Raw genomic sequence first — 22,082 nt, 5'->3', positions numbered from 1 at the left:
TACTGCCCTGCCACTGAGGAGGCTGGGGGTGCACAAGAAGCTGGGAGAGGGGGCACAGCTACAGCCAAAAATGTACTGGCTAGGCATCACTTGTTCTGTATATTCTTTTATTGTTATTTTCCCTTCCTTTTCTGGCCTTATTAAACTGCCTTTGTCTCAACTTACGCGTTTTACTCCAGTTCTGGGATCTGTGTGGTGTTTAAGTGGCTGCTGGGTTAAACCACAACACTGATCAGCTTTTCAAGCAAGACACACAATTTTTTATTAAAATGAAAATATTTATTCAAGCTGTAAATGCTATGCAGTATTTAATTATTGGATGGGTTTAATATAAACATGTACTGCATAATATTGGTTCCTTAGGAATCCTTGTATACCATCTGAAACATTGCCCTGTTGCTGTACAGATCTCTTGCAAGAAAACTTGCATTTTTTTAAGACCTCAACAATTTGAGAACAACGGAGGAAATACCAGTAGAAAAAATCGTGCAGTACTGGAGCAAGGCTTAGTGTGGTAACTTTCACCCATGCTAATTATTACTAAAATGGAGGCTGAGCTTCTCCTGTACCTGTTTTGAAGTAAGTTTGTATAACAGCTATGACAAATTCTATGTTAAAGAAAGATTAGATGCAAATTGTGCCATGTCTGGCTAAAAGCATAAATGATACTAACAAACGCTTTCTCACCAGTACAGATGACAGTTAAAAGAATTTGCTTTGGCACTAGGACACACTGAAATTCTTGTCTGGCTATCACTACAGTTTCATACTCGGGGTATGAATACGGGGGCTAACCCACAACGAAGTATGTTGTTTGAAAACAGCTTTTACAATCAAACAACATCCGATGCAGCAAATACTGTAAAGAGATGAGACGGATCCAAATTCAAGTTCTTCTCTGAATGAGCGGCTGGGAAAAGCTTTATTAGATGAGAAACACTTTTGGAGGTTTTACTGACCTTACCTTTAGTTACTGGTATTTTTGTTAACTCATTCAAAGCCTTACAATCATGGGTTTGACAGTTACGAGAACAGAGTGTTAGCACAAGCCAGCTGCCTCTGAAGGTGAAGTCCCTTTGGGTTCAACAAGACAAGGGGAAGGGGCCAGGGTAGCTGTCTGTCAGAACAGTGAGCTACAAACGCAGCCTTCACATTCACGACCTTTTCACAAACTGGCTAACCGGCTCAGGTGGGTGAGTAGAGAATGCAGCAGAACACAGACAACGTGGTGTAACAAGAAACATACAACTTTTCTTACATTACATTTATACAAATTTACAATTTTGCAAATTAAATGGCTCTATAATTACGCAAGTGCTTTTTCAAAAATAAACATATACCAAGTCAATGATATTTACACTTAGCAACCTGCTTCAGAAACAGCATGATTTTGCTATAAAGTGAAACTTCAGTGCACGGAAAGTGCAACTCACCCTTTAGAATTAACTTCTCTTCCCATGCAAAACCCCAGCATAACACCACCTAACTTTAGTCACAGTTCAACTATTTTTTTTTTTTTTCATTCATCATAATGCAAAGACAACAAGAACTTGTCCACATCCATTCCTGCTGGAAAAGAATTTGGTAGCTTCTTTTTCTGTAGGAGAGGAAAAGAATAGTTGTGTTAAATACAGAGAACCCGGGGCTGCAGAAGAGTCTGTAAGCATTCCTTGCTTCCTCATCCTTCCATCTACTTTGTAGACGTGACTGCACAAAGCTCACCCAGCAAGCACACGCTTACGTTCTGCCCCCAGGGTGGAAGCGGCACAGTTACAGACAGGAGCAGCTGGAGCTCTCAGCTCCAGCAGGAGCCCACACAGAGTTCAGACGGGCACAGCCTCTTGGCTCTTGTCACACATGCAGTACAAGTGAGCAAGCGTTTTCCAGCTGTAGTATTTCAGGAGTGCACTACAACTAAGCATGGTGAATTACACAGTTACAGTGTCTCCTTTTTGATTATTTACATACATCGCCTTTTCATGGCTCACACCTTTGTTATTTGCCATTAAATGCCCAAGTCAAAGGCATGGTGCTGTAGACTGACTGGGAATACACAAAATGGGGATTCCTAGTCCTGGAGGTAAAGGAGGATGCAAGGATAGCCTGAATTTTAGTAAGGCCTAGTTTGAGTCTGGCCTAATTCCTACATTCCACCTAGAAACTTAGTCTGAATTTAGAATTTACAATTTAGAAACTCATTCATGTTTTAAGAGAAATAATTTGATTTTCGTAAGTATGTGCAGAAAGTCAGTAGGATTTACTTGTGTGTACCTATGTGAAGATATGCTAATCTTACGAAAACTGTTAGTAGTTCAGAGTAGGATCAGCAGGCAAAGTTATTAAAAGTGACAAATAAAAACAGAACCTCTGAACCATCCCACTATAGATAATATATAGACTTCTAATATATATCTAGTATTTTAAATTAAGAAGTAAATGCCTGTACTTGCCTTTATTTTCTTCTTTTTTGATGGTGTTGGAGAACTTTGAACATCTTTTCTATTTGCAGAACGAGAATTTCTCTCGCCCTCATTCAAGTCCTCTAGTTTCCTTTTCTTTACTGTGCTCCTTAAAGATCGGAACTGCTGAGTATTGTCCTTCAGGGGGGTTGCGCTGCTAGTCCTTGCGATAGCCGCCCGTGACAGTATCATCAGCGTGTGAGCGGCCATACTGACACTATTTTCGCTACCTGTCTCGCTAGCTGGGCTGCAGGCAGGCAAGTCTGGCGTTGCAGGGGGTACCATTATTCTGGGGGTCGCGCTGTCCTCACTGAAGCGCCGACAGGTTGGTGTCCGTACACTATCTGTAGTATCTTCTGTGTGCCTGTCCCCAACTCCGGAGGGCGTACGGGGTACTGGCAATTCTCCATTTTCAACTGTTTTACTAGGCGGGCTGTGCCACTGAATGTCTTGCAACATTTCCACACATTGTTTAGTGAATGGACTGGACAGGCAAAGGCCTTGGTTGGAAACTTTAGCAGCTTCTCGCTTTGGCTCCTTTGAAGACAAAGAAACGGACGCTGAGGATTTGCCATTCCCATTCGACAGTGACCCTTGCTTTTTGTTCAGCTCTTGCACCGAAGCAACTGTCTTCTCATTCCATAAGCTGACATTTTGTTGGCCATTTGAGAGTTTGGCAGTGTCCTGGGTCTTCTGTTTTTCATCAGCATCCCTTCGTAATTCGTTTTCTTTATTTGCTGTAGTCTTGTGGAAGGGATCTAATGGAAGCCCTGCAGTTGCCACCTTCCGCTCAGGCTGTGGCTCCTTTGCAGATGCGCTTCTGTTGCTACCAACTTCTGGCTTACACAGAATTCTAGGCAACGTTTTCTCTTTCTCTCTCTTTGCCACCTGTGCCTTAGTAGAGGATGATGCAGAATCAACAGCAAATGAAGTGCTTTCATTTCTTTCTTTTTGGGATAAATTCTTAGTAGTCTGAATTTGGGTGTTCCCTCCTGGAGCAGGTAGGATGTTATCAAAGCAAAGCACTCTCCTGTGACTTTCACTTTGTCTTGAATTTGAACTTGTGCTCTCTACTGGTGCAACAGGTAAGTTCTCCTCCACTTTCCTTCCTAGTTCTGCAGTGATTAGCTTGTCTGAATTTGCAGTCCTGAAAATGAGATGAACAGACTTGAGCAACACACTTTTTCTTACTAGGCAAGTTCATTTTAGCTGGTTTAAAGTCCTCACCTGCCCCTCAAAACAGCTGATTAAAGCTCTCTCCATTCTCTAAATGTAAATATTTTATCAACACACAACGACCTAGAGTAAGGGATGACAACTGCAGAAAGCTCAGAGAAGGCCAAAAAGGATGACAAAAAGGTATGAAACAGTCTGTACAAAGAACAGTTAGGTAGTCTGGAATGTTATGTCTGTGCCCTCTTCCTGGCTTATGCTGGATTTCTGAGAGAGGCTTCTGCATATTCATCTGTGCGAGTAAGAGTCTGCCCCTGCAGATAGGCCCTTATGGTTTATAAGAGGAAAAGTAAAATTAACTTTGGGATGGTAAATTGGGTACCTTTGAGATGATAAAGAAGGTACAGGTGGTAGCAGGAAATGTAACGTAATTTCTGCTAGCTTGGACTCTGCTCAATTTTTATTTGATGATTGAGACAAGTGAAAATGAACACAAAGCTGTAAAAAATTAACAGAGGAACAGTACCAGCAGAATTGTAGCCCAGGCTTGTCATTAATACATTGCTGCACCAGCACTAATACACATCTGCATCAAAACTCCTAGTGGAGAGACAGGAGGGGGGGGGGGGGGGGGAAAGAGGGGGGGTGGTACTGCTTATGCCATTGTTAAAAAGCTGTCCTCCTCCCAGTCAGTACAGTACAGAGAAATTTATGGCAGGAAAAAGAAAGCAACTTTGACCACATAGCACTACTGACCTTTGTGTTCGAGAGTTTGTATGGTTCGAAGGCTCAGCTACACTTGGTACCAGTTTTCCTGGAAGAACAGATGAAGCGTTAATAACTAGAGTATTTTGAGTAAACCATCTCACAGTTAGTACGACATGCAGACGTGGTGCTCAGGGACACGGTTTAGCGGTGGACTTGGCAGTGTTAGGTTAAGGGTTGGACTCAATGACCTCAAAGGTCTTTTCCAGCCTAAGCCATTCCATGACATTTCACCTGACAGAGAACCGATAAAGAAAAACCCAGCAACAAAACTCTGCAAATTTTTCGTGACTGTCAAATTTACAGATTAATAGATTAGCAAAGGTCACCAACTAAGTACAAACAAGAAGCTTGCTTGCTGTCTACACTTAGATAATACACGGGCCTGGCAAGACAAAACCAGTTAAGCTCGGCTTAAAAACGCACAGCAGGGATTTCTAAGTAGAAGGGAAATAACTACAGGGAACTCTCAGTTATCCATCAACAAACCAGAATGCAGACTAACTACACCATCCTAGCTTTTTTCTTAGCTTGCAACTTCAGTCTATATTCATTTTTATGTGTAAGCTTACTTTTTTAAAAAAAAAAAAGTAGATAGGCTAATTTATAAGTTGTTCTTATAACTAAATCTATTTCGTGTTTTCAATTATTTTTCTTTACTTCCCCCCAACACTGAGAAATTAATCTAACTCCAGTCTTGTTTCAATTTACTATTTAAAGAAGCAAGGTCTCAAATAAATATGCAAAGTGTACACCTGAAATAGGAAAGAGAAAACAGATAGAGTGCATTTTTTGTATAAATATGCAACCCTTCTATGAAATATATTCCTTAATAAATGCTTAGAACTGCTGACTCTTCTAATAACTTCTGTATTTCCATGTGGCTTCATTTTGATGGCAGCAGTAAACTGTATTTACAACCAATGAGATAAAAAATAACCAGAAATATAAAGAAAAGTACGTTTTTTTAACTGCATTAGAGCCTTGCAACATTAAATTTTCAAAATAAGCTTGATCTCAAATCTGGAATTATTTTATATGCTGGGAGTTTTATTTGTAAATTGAGCAAATATAGTTACTAATTACAGGTTACAGACCTCTCTCAAAGCTATCCCAGCAGTTACCTGGCAGAGGAGCACTGGTTTTTATAAAACTTTATTACTCAGAACTGACATGCCTGTAGAACCCCACTTTTCTTCTGCCCTTCTCAAGAATGCAAGGTGGGTACCTGTATTAGTCTTGTTTCTTGCTCCAGGAATCTTTTGTGATTTGGGAGGGATGGGAAGTTTTGGGACACTTCTGTTGCACACTGGATTAGCTACAGGCATATGTAGAACCTTGAAAGAATCATAATTTCCATTAAAATTTACCAGAAGACTCCTTATCACTTCAGCTTTAATTTTGAAAAGACAAAGATTTATTTGTGATGCGCTACCTGGCGGGTAGGTGCTGAAAACGTATTCCCGTTTTGTCCTACTACCGAGAGAGGTATCATTCCCACCATTCCTTGCAAAACAGGTTGTACTGGAGACGCAATTATAATGGCAGAACCTAAAAAATATCCAAATGTTAAAATTGTACAGAAACTAAAAGACTTCAGTGAAAAGAAAAGCTTCAAGACAGGATTTCTTAAAATTATACATGGTCAAACCTGTGGCAAGAAAAGCTCCGGCTTTTTAAAAAAATTCATGGTCCTTACTATATATCACTACTAGAAAACTGGGTAAGTAGCTATTATTTTTAGTTTAAATTGTATTCTTTAGTTAAATGAACCATTAAGAAATGGTTCAAACTTACGCTTGAAGTAAGTATAACCTATGTTAAGGCTTGAACTTTGAAGTAATTTATAAAAAAAACCCTGAAAAAGTAACATTAAATAGCTCAATTTGCTGCATAGCAAAAATTAACTATTATTGACATTCTATTCCCTACAATAACAATGCTCAAAAGTTGTTTGCTTATTTTTTTCCAGTGCACCCTTAGCACGTTCCCCTTATGAGCACACAAGAAATTGGGAAGGCCAGTTTTGTCTGTATGGAGCCATCTAAGGTATAGATATTCCTGGCTGGCAGGAGGTGTTAAATGTAGTACACAAAGACTTTAATTAATAGGTTTGAGATCAGCTATTAAAAAAAAATAAATAATAATGAAGCACAGTGAGACTTACTTTAGGCTATTTAACCCAAAGTCTCCACTTAACTATTTAAATCATCGTTCAAATAGATGTTTTAAATTAGTTTTGCTAACAGGTTGTAAGAGTGTCCAGCTGCCAGATAAACAGAAATTATAAAATAAGGAAACTATTATAGCACATTAATTGAAAAGTTAAAGAAAAATTGATTCCACACAGTTCTTCAGTTATATGAGCACCACCAGGAAAAATACCAAATGTAGACGAAGGGGCAAACTTCTATTTCTCTCCCTGTGAACAAAGCCTGAAGACGATAGTTGCATAAAGAAACCATAGTGATAGAAAAGGCCAGCACTCTCAAATCCTGCACACACTGTTGCGCTGACCTCTGACCACCACAAAATGACTAAAGAGAAATCCATGGATAACTCTGACAAGCTTTCAGTTTTGCAAAGAAATCTAAATGTGTTGATTATAACTGGTTCATAGCTGGGTTTAATATTTTAAAAAGCACTTAAAATTTTTACTACTATAGTAATAAAAATGCTTGCACCAGCAGAGATTTTATATTATGGAAATAAACAACGTTACACTTTTATATTTGTTTACATGTACTTCTAGTGTAGACTAGGTTTTTAAAAAATGAAACAAAACAAAACAACGAAGTACTTTTGGAAGGAGTATCTATACCTAGCCAATTATCTAAACTAAATAAAGGTACTCATAACACATAGGATTCTATTTATTACAGGAATCTTATTAAGACAAACAAAACAACCAAACTCTTTATTTATCTGAAACAATGGAATCTTTTCTAGTGTAAGCCAAAATACGCTTCCTAAATTTATCACTGTTAAAATTATAAAATTTAAGCTTCTGAAATACGAGGCTATTATTTTTCCAAGTAGCCTGGTCAATGACTCTTCATAATTTTTACTTTGTTTTTAGTAGCAACTAATGTACTCAAAAAATACAAAACTCCTGGCTAGTTTCAAGGGGAAAGATAGAGCAGTGTTTAAAAATGCAGTTTACTTTTAATGCACTTACAAAAAAACCCAATAAAAATGCTATATAAACAACACATTTTCAGTCGTTTTCTAATAATGAGATTACCTTGTGGGAAACCTGGGGAGACAGCCTGGTTTGCTGCAAATGTGCTGCTGGATCTAGGAGGAGTCCGTAACTGTTGTACAGCTGGAGCTTGGGCAGCAAGCGGCATGGAATTCCCAGGCAGTACGACGACATTTGACGGTGTTACAGCTGTGCCCAAGGCAGCTGGGTCAGTCACACAGGTGGCTATATAAAGGTTGTTTGAACTCCCAAAAGCTGTGCTTGTTGCTGGCATCAACTGGATAAATCCCCCTTCCTTGGAAAGATTAGTTGTACCTGCAACTGAAAAACCAGTGCAGTCTTCATTCTGAGTGCTAACTGAGGTGACCACGGGATCCTTAGGTCTCAGCACAAGAAGATTCTGCTCTGACAAAGCTGAATCCACATTTTTCTCTGTGTCTTCTGAAGTTAGACATTTGGACAGGCCTGCAGTTTTGGTTGGGGATTTGGCTGGAGAAGACAATATTATAGTTGGCAAATTTTCTCCAGTGATGCTGGAAACAGCATTATTTAACTCTGTGTCCGAAGACATAAACGGATCATCGCTGATTATGATCTTGAGGGACATTATATTAGAAGGATCAACATCCATTGGTTGACTGCTAGAAGACACACCACTTACACCTTTGGCCTCAGTACCCGACTCATCTGTTGAGGATGCAGTTTCTGGGAGAGGAGAATGGCATATTTCAGATGTAGGAAGATTATTTTCAGTGGATACTACAGAAATTTCTGTACATGCATCCTCACCAGAGGAGAAATATATATTATCAGCATCTACTTTTGTAGAGGATGAAGGTTCTTGCATTTCCCCTTGTGTTCCCTCTGAGTTCAGCAGTCCTGAAGGGAGGTTAAAATCTTTCTTACCAGGCTTATCAAGTGTATGCTGATCATTGGAATAAGGTTTGTTAGAAGTATCAACAACTTCAAGCTGTAATTCTGTTTTGTCAAGATCAGAAATCTTCACTGCAGATGTTGTAGCACAGTCTGACTGCAAACTCTGTTCCTGATGGTTAGAGTGGTGGCTAGAGTTCTCCTGTAAAATACTAGGTAAGGCAGCTGTATCGTTTGTTACAGCCTGTTCTTTTCCTGCATCTGCTGATGGGCTAGAAATCGATGAACTGTTTTTTCTCAAAGGTACGCTGTGGCCAGGGCTCCCATCAGAAGGGCTTTTACTAAGTGTTTTTTCAGGTAGTGATGTATCTGGTGATAAGTGACATTCACTTCCAGAATGTGTTTTGTTTTCACTGGCTGTAGTACCTTCAGCCAATGAAATCAAAGAAACCTGCGGACTACCAGAATGAACGTATTCTAAATTAGGACTACTTTGAGCACTATGACTTAGCGGACCTTTTCCAATTTCCATGGCTCTTTCACTGTCACATACTAACACAGAAGACTCTTTTTTATCATAAGAATCCTCACAGTGTTCATTACATTCGCTATCAGAACTCTGTCTCTTGTTATGTTCAGTCAAACCAGGCACAGAGTCAAAAGCTATTTCAAGCTCTCCAATATGTTCAGGGCTAATGGTTTTAAGTACTTCAGTCTGCTTCCTTGGTCTACAGTTTCCATGCAACTGTTCGTTGGTTGGATTTTTCTTAGCCATATCATCATCATTAATGCTGGTCTTCAAGGCACAGGATGCTTCTCCTAGCTGAAAACCTTTACAGGATAGTGATTCTCCAGAATTATCACCTGTAAAACAGAGAATATATTCATTCCATAATTATTAGAATGGATGATCCTTTTACAGTACTTTAGAAGCAACTTATCAGTTCAATGGAAAACTGTTTCACATGAAACTAAGTGGGAATAATGCTACTCATCCTTACTTTCAAGCTGAGTGGAAAGTATATTAAACGTATACTTAGATTTTGCACATTAGGCAATCTGGCACATCAGTTTGTACATAAATAATAAGTCTAAATATAATAAGCAAATGGCTCAAGTCACTAAATCAGATTTCCAGGAGCACAAAAACCATCTCAAGATAGAGAACTCCTGGCTCTATTTCTCATATACTTTCACTAAATATCTGCTACCGATGGACTACTGTTAAGAACGGGTAGACAGACTGAACATACCTTTTGTTCAGAGCAAGAATTTGTGTATTAATTAACCAATATATTACAGAATAGAGAAAAAAGATTAATATCGTTAGGTGTAAAATATTATCTTTATGTGTTTCACAATGAATATTGCAAGTACCTCTGTTATGAAAAAGGAAAGAGATTTGCAGATATTCTAGTTTCATTTAGGAGCTTCTCAAGTAGAACTTGTAAGTTCACTGATGGACCACCGTTAAATTGAATAGACTGAAACTTTCCAACAGACTAGGCAGACCTGTATGTTCATGCAGTGTAAATGTCAGATTGGATATTACCATTGAAAACAAAGATTTTGAAATGCACTAATTGTCTAAAAATATTTTCATAAGGAAAAGTGAACAGATTAGAAGAGATCTTAAAGAAAAAAAAACACCTACATCTACTAGTTTCTTCTGTTCCTAAAGAACTCTCAAGTGTTTCCAGGTTATCCTCATCCACCAGGATTGCATTTTCTACTCCACTCTGACCAGAAACACCAGCAGGTAAGTTCTTATTTACCTTGCTCTTTCCTATTTTCAAAATAAAGCATGAAGAATTACTAAATATGTCATTTTACACACAAACGAGATTATTAAATTTTAAACGAAGCATAGAGATTTCAAATTCAAGAAATGTGATCCTAAACTCAAAGAACTATTTGTTTATATTCATTACAAATCTAGAAATAGCATAGAAACATCCTTCTATTTTATATGAAGATACCTCTGATCAGACAAATAAAAAAATTCACAACAAAACAGAAAAACAAATACAAACTTTAGACCAGAAGAGTCTACAATAATAGCAATAAAACAATCACTGAGCCAGCACAAAATCAGTGTTCCAGCCACAAGAAAATGCTGTACTTTTGGTCATATATAAACGTATCTAAAAATCTAATTCTGAATTGAGGGACACAGATGTCATACAGTCCATTTCTCTTGCAAAAGAGGCCTACTGAATCACCTTTGCTTCTTCAAGCAGTACTTAGGAAAACTCATCATGATGAGTAACGGTACAGTTGAGAATAATATATCCTACCATAATCAAACAAGTCAAAGAGGGCCTGAAAAGCTGGATCTGATTCTGTCTGTTCTAGAATGTCCTGTATAGCCTCTTCTGACATATGAATTTCACCCTGAGAAAAGATGAGACATAGAGAACTGTTAGACAGTTACTTCCATAACTTAAAGAAAACCAGACAAGAATTGTTTTCTTTTCAGATTATTTTAAATTTGAAGAAAAAACACCCCTATTTAGGCTCCAGAGACAATTTATCTTGCTATACTAGACAATCCACATTTATCTTGCAGCAAATGAGAAAACTAGATCAGACTAAATGTGTTTGGAGACCAAAGATATTTTAAATTCCTTTTTCTTTTATAAAGCTATTGACCAGATCCCCAGTCAGAAGTTGGTACCAAAGATCCAATGACAGACAGGCAGCTGGTGACTGTGGGACAGTGTACTTAGATCTGTCTGTGGGTAACGTTAGACCATCAGAAGCGGTCCCACTCCTTTGGCGTTTGACCCTGCGGCATGCTTCTCCTGCCTTGTACAGGCTAGGAATGAATTCAGAGTGCTAAACTGGCTCAAAATTAACTCCAGCAAAATATTAGTAGTATCCTATCAGTTCAGCTCCTCAAACCTGCCCACCACCATACATAATAACTAATGCCTATGAAGTTGTGGAACTGCCTCTGGGCATAAGCTACCCATTAGAAAGGCTTAGCTGTATTGCAAAACAAATAAAAAGAAAGAAGAGAAAGAGGACAGCAATCTCAGATGTCAGACAGCAGGCAGAGGTTCCGCATAGTTCCTGTAACTGATCATTCTCATGTGCTTGGTCTTAAAAAAAATGTAAACACAGCAATCCACACCTACCTGAAGTCCAAGGATTTCATCAATTGAAGTCTCCTGTTCTGTGGGACCACTGTCTGTCTGTTTAGGGGCCTGAGTGACATTGCCATCACTGGAACACATTAGCCATTAGTTCAGAACTCAAAAATAAAACAAGTAATAGTACGTATAAAGTTTAGAGGTTCCTTTTATTACCTGCTCAAGATTTTGTTAATGTTCTCAGCAAGCTTCTCCTGAAGAGATTTGTTGCTCAAGATTTTTTCTCTGGCATTTTCAATAACCAGTTGCTGGAAAGCACAGTTTTAAAGTGATCAGGTTTTGATTTTTATCATCACTAGAAAAGGAGCACGAATTTCCAACTTATTGGTTAAAAAAAAGAAAAAAATCAATTCAACACAGAGAACACTCTTTATAACAGACAGCAAATCTGTGACTGCCTGACTTTGCTATGAAAACCATCCCAAAACATTTTGTACTTCTACTCTCCTAAAGTACAGCAAGGTTTACTGTCCTTTCTGGTTTCCATTCTCTAAAAAATTACTGTACTCTGATGGCTTACAGGTCAGACCCAATAAATCAAGGCAAAAAAAACCCAACCCCCCCGCCACATAGCCATGCCATTCTCACTAGTTTAGTACAAATAAGAGCTGGTTCAAACACAAAACAATAAATTTATCTTCTAAAGTTAATTTCTGTAATGCCCAAGATAAACAACATGTAAAAGTCTAGTTTTCACTAGTCTGAATTTATTTCTTAAATATAAATATCTTCCATAAGTATATACTCACTGGGAAGTTACCATCTATGAATTCTTCAAGGGGCTCACTTTCTTTTTCTACTGTTACTTCATCAGGGTCTTGAGAACTTCTAGGTGCTGGAAGAGGTCCAGATGTTGCAGTACTTTTCCTCTTCTGAGATTCACTGAAACATGCCAGGAGATTTATGATGTATTTTGTGAGAATATAGGAAACAATAGACCTAATGGTCAGTAAATCGAGTGTTTCTCTTCCTTCTTAGCAAATGAAAGATTTTAATCAACAGAAAATTAACTGTACACTGGAAATACAATAAAATCTGCTACCTGTTTCATTATGTAGTATGCATATATTGTGTCTGACTGCATAGAAGAAGTTACAAACAAATATACAGATTGTAGGTAAACAGCACCATGTCAAATTGAATTCCATGTCCTCTATTCAGTATTTTTCCCCCTCCAGTACATGTTACTTTAACTTGTAGCACAGGTTCTAATAATTGCCGCTCAAGACAAAGATTTGGGCATCGCCACTGAAAATAAAGATCTTTCAAGGAGCAGCCGTTGTTAAAGAAGCAAACAAATGTTAGGCTGCATGAGAATTTAGATGATGAATAGGAAATGTAATGTTTTTATGTGAGATCATGGTGTAGACTCTTCTGAAACTATCAATCAGCAGTGGCACTAAAGTAACTTATATATAAAAAAGTAATATAGGAATAGAGAGGACTTGGAAAAGGTATAAATGAGTAAGGATTTGGAAAAATGATTAGCACAACCACTGACTGGGATTTAGTCAGGGATAAAGACAACAAATAGAACACAAAGAGACCAATCAACTCTGTAAAAACAAAAAGACATTGGAATCAAAGAATAAAAAATGCAAACCTAGTGTAAGAACAGATTTTCACACCACTTTAACTGAGAATGTAAAAATTTATGCTGACAAAATTTACTGAAGGCAATAGTTTTTCTAAGTTAAAGACAGACTAAAATGGACATCTTTATCAATATTGAGAATTTTCATAATTGATACAGATACTTTAGAAGGAATACTAAATCTCAGACTCCAAGAGTATTTACCTATCTCTAAGACTGGAATACTGTAAAGACTTGCTATATGCAATAAAGAAGCAAAAGCAGCCTCCTATTAGTCTAATGTTAAGTTCTTTGACTTTCTTTTTCTTTGTGAAACCTCACACACTGGCCACTCTCAGTGGATCTTAAATGTGAAAGTCCACCATCTGAAAAAAATTACACTAGAGATTAGAATACTGCATAATCTCAAAATGATCTTAAAAATAAAACATTAAAAAAATCCCTTGTTTACCTTTTCCGTCTTCCTGGAGAAAGCAAGTTTGAATGAAGCTTTCGTTCCTGTAACGCTGGAACTTGAATGTGTATGAAATCTCCTGCTTTATAAAGGAAAAAAAAAAAGATCATGATGCCACATTCTTAAAGCACTATAGAAATCTATACATCATTTATCATGTTCCAATCAATTCCTGGGAATTCATGCAAAATAATTTAGTAATAATACTAAATCTAATCAAAACAAGAACCATTCCTTTTAAATATATCTGGAAAAAAACATCCACTTGATGTGGATCATCCCTATCTGCTAAAACAAGTGTTTTGGGTCAGAGTGAGAACACAGGACAGAATGATGACAAATTAACACACTTCTGATCTCCGAAGCCACATTAGCAAGTAAGTATGCAAGTGCCACTTCTCTTTTGGCTGCAGCTTTTATTTTAATCACCTGAACCAGCCTGGAGAGCTCAAGGAACAAAGCGTGAATTTTCTGAAACTTTTTTGGTGGAAGACGATTAGTCCTGATCCTGGAAAACTTGCATCTATATCTACAGATTTTTCACAGACAAAAAGGTTTCAAAAAGTGTGCAACTTACTGGTGATCTTGTTTTCTTGCATTTGTGACTGGTGCCCAAACAGTGTATTCAGTCTTGTCTGTGACACACCTTGATTTATCGTTGGCCTGTGAATAATTTGAGGAGATATAACAGAAGAGGAATTCTGTGGCGCTGACTGATGGGCTACTGACAACAATCCTGCGTTCGGAGGAGCTGATTGCTGAAGCATCCTCTGTCTTTTCATTTCTACAATTCCACTTCTTGTACGTGCTGGAGATAATAAGGACAAGTTGAAAATATATGATAAAGTAATTTTAAAAGATTGCTGATTTTCCAAGACCTAATTAAGGATGCTCCACTGAAACTTTCTGTGCTTCAGCAATTCACGAAACTCAAAAAGTAAGCAACACCCATCTTCATCTCGTCTGTTACAGGTTCGAGCCAAAAGAATTCAAGTAGTACAACTAACTTACATAGACCCTGTAACCATGCTTGCCTCACTGCTTAAATATTTACAGGAATAAATCATACCAAAATTACATTTCCTTACATAATACACCACTCACATAATTGACCTTAACTGAAATAGCTAAACCAATGCAAGTTTGCATTTATTTACCAGTCTAAATCTGACAAATTTAAACAACAGAACACCACCTGATCCAGAGAATCTCAGATCCAAGAACAATCACTACCTATATTTGACGTTCTCTTTTCTCACACTGGTTACTCAGTAGAAGTACTACAGAGAGAAAAAATTACCTTTAGGTAAAATAACTTTTATTTTTTGAAAGTTCATTTGGCAGTTTATGTAATGAAAGAAACAATTCTAGATAGAACAAGTATCTTTTCATATTTTGCTTAGATTTATGTTTGTATGCATAAAAAGTAATTGTTTCAAGATTGTAATAAATTTTTATATTTCCCTTCTACAGAAATTAAACCGCAGCATAATTATTCTGGTTATGTTTTCAGTTCCTCTATGAACCACGAATTAAGTCAATAGCTTCAGGACTGAAGCAGCAGTTTTTAAACCTTTTAACTGTGTAGACTTCTAAAAAGTTTTCAGCAGAGAGGAAAATGCTATGTAGAAAATTTAAGCCCCTTGCAAAAAGCTCTGCTTTTCTTACTTTCCTTTCTTGGTCATCATAGTAATTCACAGACTGCACTGAAGACAACAGACAGGCTGAAAAAAAAATACTGCAGCAGAGATTCGACAACATTTTAAGACTAAGGATGCATTACTGATTGCTGTAGCATTCCCCCATTTTTTGCCAAAACAGACAATTTGAATGCAAACCCCATGGATCCCATGGAATTGACTCGGTTACTTACTTCTTTGATTAGCAGAAAATCCTGTGGAATTCTGCATGCTCCTAAAAAATAAAGCAGGTGACATAAATACAAGGAACACAATGGAAACACTCAGCCACACATTGCGACAGTATCTAACATATGGCTAATGTCAGTCTGATCCCAACCACGTGTTATTTCAGAAAGCTTCAATCTACTGATCATTACTTTTATTCTTTTAGACAGTGGTCACAGATTCTTCAAATGAAGATAACTACTATATTTTTCATGAGTAACCACAGTGGTATCAGATTCTAAATGAGTCCTAGTATACTGTTTCATTACAGGAAGGCCACATACTCACACTAATGCCCTCCTTATCTGCTAGTCCTTGCCTTAAAATCTTGAAATGTCTACTCAACTATCAACTCTCACATACCTATCTCTCTCACCACCTCTCAGAGGCAACAGAGAGCAAAACCATTCTCATACCACGATAAGGCGAGTTGATCAACATACGGACTCATTCTTGGGACAAAATTTTACTTTCTTGATTTCAAAACCGCATTACCTGATCTGAGAAAGGGTATAGTCTAATTTTTTCCACAGAGATGACATCATTGCTGGAACTTCACTTGTTGTTTCTAAAATAAACCATAAAAAAACCATTTTGGATGCCTAAAAGAGATACATGTTGAGAAAAAGTAAAATCACAAGCAAAATAATTATTATGGGCTGTTTCAGACATCATCTAACTTTAGGTGTCTAGTTGCCTTATTGTTCTGTTAATTATAGATCCCTAACTCCTAATTTAAGTAATTTGATTGATATGAACACATACTTATCATGGATACAGTTCTCAGTTTTAGAAGCCTAAATGAAACTGAGGCAAAGGCACTCATCATGATGATGCTTCATTCATCATGCAGATGATCAGAGGGCTGGAGCAGCTCTCCTATGAGCACAGGCTGAGAGAGCTGGAGCTGTTCAGCCTGGAGAAGAGGCGGGTCTGGGGCCTGCCAGTACCTAAAGGGGGCTCATACGAATCACAGGGAGAAACTCTTTAGCAGGGCCTGTTGCGATAGGACGAGGGGTAATGTTTTTAAAATAGAAAGAGGTAGATTCAGACTGGACATATGGAAAAATATTTTCCAATGAGGGTGGTGCAACCCTGGGACAGGTTTATTATATCCTTTTGCCTTATTCTGTTAGAAGTTCCGCTCAAATTTGAAGTGAAAATATATGCTGGCAAATCCAAACTAAGATCATCAATCAATTTTGCTCACAAGATGCCGATCCACTATTTGGCTGCTGTCCGCATAATATGGAAACTCTCAACTTCTAGATGGGGTACTGCTCTAAGTCCATATACAGGTGGAGATCCTACCTTCTCCTCAAGGAGTTCACAACAGATAAAAAAGAAAAATAAAGTAAAATCTCATTGTGAAGGCTTACCTTTTGTTTTCATGGCTACGTATTCATTAAGAATAGTTGTCAAGTTTTTTCCACACAGAGACTGAAAAAAAAAAAATACTAATCTTTGAATCTTCACTAATAACATATACTTCATCCGCTGTATCACATGATATTTAAACAGTTCTTTAGTAGACTGACCCTCAGCACAAGGAACTGTATGCTGCTGGTGCTGAGTTGTCTCAAACTAGGTAGAAAGCAATCTATGGAACAAAATGGCATTATGAACACAAAGTCTGAAGCGCTTGATCTCACTGCACAACACTTGTATAGCAGTTAGAATTGCATAACCTCCACTCATCTTTGTTATTATGGAATAAAAACACAAAAATAAGATGATGAACAGCTGTAACAGAGTAATGAGTATGTATCATCCTGGAACGCAACATGCGTTAAGATGCAAATGTGAAGAGAACTTCTGTCTAAAGTAAAATTCTTAACAGTCACACAGAATTAACTTTCATATCATATTTGCTTGTTCTGTTATTTTATGTGAAACAAAGAAAATTAATATCCTAAAGTCACCACTATCATATGTTGTACCTTCTTGTCTTGTTTGCTAGTGGGAACTCTACAAAGTATGACAAATACAGCCCTTTGTTTGAGCTGCAGTGAGATTTTTTTCTTAAGAGACTATCATATCATCACTTTTCTACAAAAAACAGGAAAAATGTTTGTACCGAGAAAAGGAAGACAATTAAAAGCTTTAAAAATCTGGACAATCTATCTACATTCGGTTTTTCTAATTTTTGCTGGCCATAGCTTGGTTCTCAATTCCCTACTCCCAACATACAGACAATTAAACACTTGTAAATGAAATAAATTAAACGGTCTGTTTTCAATAGGTGCATCAAAAGATCCCCAGATTTTGAATACTGAGTACAAAATGCTAGATCATATAATTAATTGATATATTAGAAGAATGAAATGGAAAACAAGAAGAAAATGCACATATAAACATTAAAAGGTTGATACATAGCAATATCTAACCCCTGTAATTTGGACACTATATTAAAAATCCCATTTTGTGTATGTCAAAAATGAGAAGTATCTAATTACCCTGTAGCTATATCCACACATCTGCATATGCAGCTGCACATTTATGCACACCCAAAGTTCCACATTTCACCTGGGACAAAGTAGATGATACTGACCAAAGAGGAAGCTGAACTGAAACACAGTTTTTGTCAACAAAATTTGGCAGCCTTAGACAAAGCTGAGGTACCTTACCTAAATATTTAATATGTACTTGAAATGGAGCATTACCAGCTGCTGTATCTAGGATAGCAAAGCAATTGCCAATAAAGTACAAGAGCAACCCTGAAATCAATAAAACTCTTGTGACACTCTTCCATAAATCAACCTCAAAGCTATAAAGCAGACTAAATGTAATGTGCCAAAACCAATTTGCATATTTTACGCTTCAATGTTCCTTACTAATATAAAAAAACAGACACCAAATAACTACTATTACTATGGGATGTAAAAAAACAAAACAAAACAAAAAAACAACAAAAAACCCACCACAAAAAAAAAACAAAACAGAGGGAGCAATCTAACTAAACATTTTAAGCAGCATTTGAAAAGTAATTTTTTCACTGAGAAATCTTAATTTTCCTTTCCATGAATGCAAGACAATTTAACTTTCTGCTTTGCAAATACAAACTCACCAGCAAGCAGGCTGGAATAAACCCGTCCTCTGTACAGTGCTCTGCATATTCTTTCAAATCTGAGCTTTCCAAAATAAATTCACGGCAGGTAGCTAGCAGTTTTTCCTGTTGTAAATACCCTGCAACAAATCAGACAGGATAGTTTGCTATTTCATTCATTACTTCTGCTCAATAGGTATCAAAGCATTACGACCAGCTGCATATAGTGTTGAAATAATCAGGTGAAGATTTGTATGTTAGACAAGGAAAGTAAAGTTATTTTGAAAAAGTATCTTGCAAATATTTCTTTAATAGTTAGAACCAGAAAGAGCACAAAATACTATTGATATCACACTGTATTTACAAACTATTCAAGACAAGAAGTGAGGTAATATAAACTGTTTCTGATTGATCTTCAGTACAGACAGTACTGTATAGACAAGAAAATAAAAGTTCTTGACTCAAGAGGCTCACTAACTAACTCTGAATAACCCAGTTTGTTAATAGAGTGGAATTCTACAATATTTTGTTAATAAAATGCACTGCTATGTAACACTAACTCTCCATGTATCCTCCTGCTTTAAAACAGGTAAAACCTGTGCAGCTGTTGAAATAGTGTACATGATTTATCTTTAAAATTGCCATTGTACAAAAATTAATAACGTAAAAAGGTTCTTCCCCTCACGTACCGTAATTTTCATTTTGAATAGAGGTACTAGCTGCAACTTGTGCACTGTACACACCCCAAGACTCAGTAGTTACCTTAACAGGAAGTAAAGTTTACTTTTCCAAAACCCCATTCCTCAGCAAGTATGTTCTGCTTTAATCAAACTTTTTAAGCCCTGCTTTAATCTTCAAATGCTCTAAACATGAAAAGATAGAAACAGACCAATCTGAACAAAGGATCCCAGAACAAAGAACCACAAAAGAAAATGTCTCCTCTTTCTTGCTTGTAGCAGAACTGAACTTGCAATGTTTTAAAGAAAGGATAAAATATGTGCCTAATTATACAAGGCAGGATACATACACACTAGCGTATCTATTTCAGTGGACTCTCCCCAAATGGTCCACCTCAGTTCAGGAACACCTAAAGAAAAATGTGGCCTTTAAGTTTGCACGAAGACAAGTATCGTTCAGCAGATTCAAGTATAGCTGGAAAAAAAGGACCATTTTCCAGACACATAAGCCCTTGTTCAGCTCTCCAACAAAGAAGCAAATTTGGAAGTTAAACACAGTTTGGGAATGATCATTGTGAGTTTAATCATGGTGTATGAGCTGGCCTATCTGACAGAAAACATTAGTGGTACCTGTGGAAAAGAAAGGGCTGGCCTACTTAATTTTTCAAATACATTTTGCTAGAAAACTCTCAAGCCACAAATTGCTGAAAGTGTAAAATTACATGCCACTCTTATTCCTATCCACTACACCATCCACACTGTTGGCCTGGATGGAAGATCAGGTATTACACTAGCTGCAGCTTTGACCTGTGCTGGTATGGCTGCTCTTAAAATCACACTCATCTGGACATTTATGCAAAAAGTTGCATTTTCTGTTTCTTGAACCTACTACTACAGTATTGCAAGGAATCATCAAACGCCTGCATACAGGTACATTTGGCACATACACCAATTTCCTGCAAAATAAGGCATTCCAAAGTTTAAAAATACCTGAATCGAGATCTTCTGTGCAACTGAACTGAACAGTTTGTGCACACGCTGTATAATGACATAACAGTACACAATCTTTAACATCACCAAAATCGAATCAAAGGCACAAAAGGTACAGTAACTTCTGAACTAGGAATGATTCAGTATTTTGTTCTATCTTAAGAAACGTAATAACATATATCTAAATCATAATACAAACTCACTCTTACATTAATTAGAAAAAGATAAATTTTCTTAAGTATTTTTCTGTGGGTAAGCTCATTCTATCATTTTACTTTTGTTTCTTAAACCAATATTCATCAACCTTCACAGCACTAGAAACACTCAGCTGAGGGGAGGGGAAGATGGAGGAAGGGCTGCACTAGGAAGCCTGTTTATTCGTCCACATTCTGAGATGCCTCATGTAAGAGGAATCCCTATTAGAAGACAGAAAGAGCTACAAGGAATATCCAGTTCTACCACCTTAGGTTACTCAGAATTTTTTCTGGGCATGATGCATGCACCATGCCACAACAGACACCAGGTAGGATGGATCATCCTTAGTACACATGACGTTGCCAAGATTGTCCACTATATCCGCAAGCCTCTGCTAAGCACGCGAGATAAACTTGTAACATAGTCAACTTTTTAATAGAAAAGTACAGTGAAAGATCTCCCTTGCATGGTTTTAAATCTTTTACAATGCATGATGCTTCTAAAAATCCTCTATTACTTCACAATAATAAAAACATTGCATCTCTTACTAACCTTGTTTCTCAAGACAATAGTAAGAAACATTTCAGGTAGTACTTAAAAATAGATTGTGCTGCAAGAACACTGAAGAAAAAAATCAGCCTCAGTGGCTTTAGATGAAAAAAACAATTGTGGACAACTGAATCTCACAATGCAAGCTATCAGGGAATCTTGGTAACCTGTGCCAACATGTGGGGCTTTAATACGTGGGTCATAATTCGTATTTTTGATTACCATCCACTTGTTCTTATCTTTCACAGTATCCAAATAATCCAAAGCATAAAGTGAGTTTAAAAAGTCACTGTCCTGAAAACACTTACTCTGCCCTTTCCACAAGCACTGCACAGACCCACCATCTCAACCCGACCTCACAGGTGACAGAAACAGGGAGGCAACGAAAAACCACCTGAACCTTAACCCAGTCTCCTCTGGTATTCTGGGTCACCCCCGTGCTCCTCCTGCAGCCAGACACTTTGTTAAACCCCATTCACCAGGCACCTCGCTGTGGGCGGACACCAGAGACCATCCCAATTTCTTGAACCCGCCGAGAACCCGCCCCGGGCCCGGCGGCCCCACGGAGAGGGCGCGGGGCGCAGCGCGGCCGGGCCTGCGCGGCCTGGCCGGCTCCCCTGCGCCCGCGGCGGCTCCAGAGGCCCCAAAGCCCCTCAAGATCGAGCCCCTCAAGATCGTTCCGCCGGGGGAGCAGCCTGCGGACCGCCGGGCCTCGGCGGCAGAGGCAGGGTCACCCCCGGCGCGGGGGGACGAGGGTCAAGGGCGCAGCCACCTCACTCTCCGGGACGGCTCCCCCAGCTGAGACCTCAGGGGCGAGCGGCCACCCCACCCGCCCCGACTGGCTCGCTCACTCACCCAGCACCAGCCGGGCCACGTCGGACGGCAGCAGCATGGCCCGAAGCGGCGAGGGGAACGGCGGAGGGAGGACGGGAGGCAGCGGGGCAGAGCTCCCGGAGGCGCAGCGCGGCCGCCCCGCCACCGAGGCGAAGGCGCGGAAACTCCGCCAGCCAGCGCCGGACCCGGCCCCTTCCGCCGGAACCCGC

General features: G+C 38.4%; 1 protein-coding gene across 4 annotated transcripts; it reads right to left on the bottom strand.

Moving 5' to 3' along the window:
* Positions 1-232: 232 nt before the first annotated feature.
* Positions 233-22,036, bottom strand: NPAT (nuclear protein, coactivator of histone transcription). Of its 4 annotated transcripts, none has more exons than XM_086739564.1 (18): positions 21,895-22,036; positions 18,650-18,768; positions 16,962-17,022; positions 16,078-16,150; positions 15,549-15,589; positions 14,253-14,483; positions 13,673-13,754; positions 12,377-12,509; positions 11,784-11,875; positions 11,613-11,700; positions 10,770-10,866; positions 10,127-10,258; positions 7,642-9,336; positions 5,833-5,948; positions 5,626-5,734; positions 4,389-4,446; positions 2,451-3,606; positions 233-1,597 (listed from the first exon to the last, which is right to left on the bottom strand). In XM_086739564.1, the coding sequence occupies exons 1-18, from the start codon at positions 21,929-21,931 to the stop codon at positions 1,520-1,522; spliced, it is 4,398 nt and encodes a 1,465-aa protein (XP_086595690.1). In that variant the 5' UTR covers positions 21,932-22,036; the 3' UTR covers positions 233-1,519. The 4 variants fall into 4 exon arrangements, with proteins under 4 accessions (XP_086595690.1, XP_086595689.1, XP_086595691.1 ...); XM_086739563.1 differs by having other exon boundaries at positions 13,673-13,757; positions 21,895-21,998; XM_086739565.1 differs by lacking the exon at positions 21,895-22,036 and having other exon boundaries at positions 13,673-13,757; positions 16,078-16,184; positions 18,650-18,674.
* Positions 22,037-22,082: the final 46 nt, after the last annotated feature.

The sequence above is a fragment of the Chlamydotis macqueenii genome, chromosome 1 (assembly GCF_036417535.1).
Source record: "Chlamydotis macqueenii isolate bChlMac1 chromosome 1, bChlMac1.mat, whole genome shotgun sequence".
Lineage (NCBI taxonomy): Eukaryota > Metazoa > Chordata > Aves > Otidiformes > Otididae > Chlamydotis > Chlamydotis macqueenii.
The sequence above is the reverse complement of the archived record's forward strand: the minus strand, read 5'-3'. Positions and strand labels throughout refer to the sequence as shown.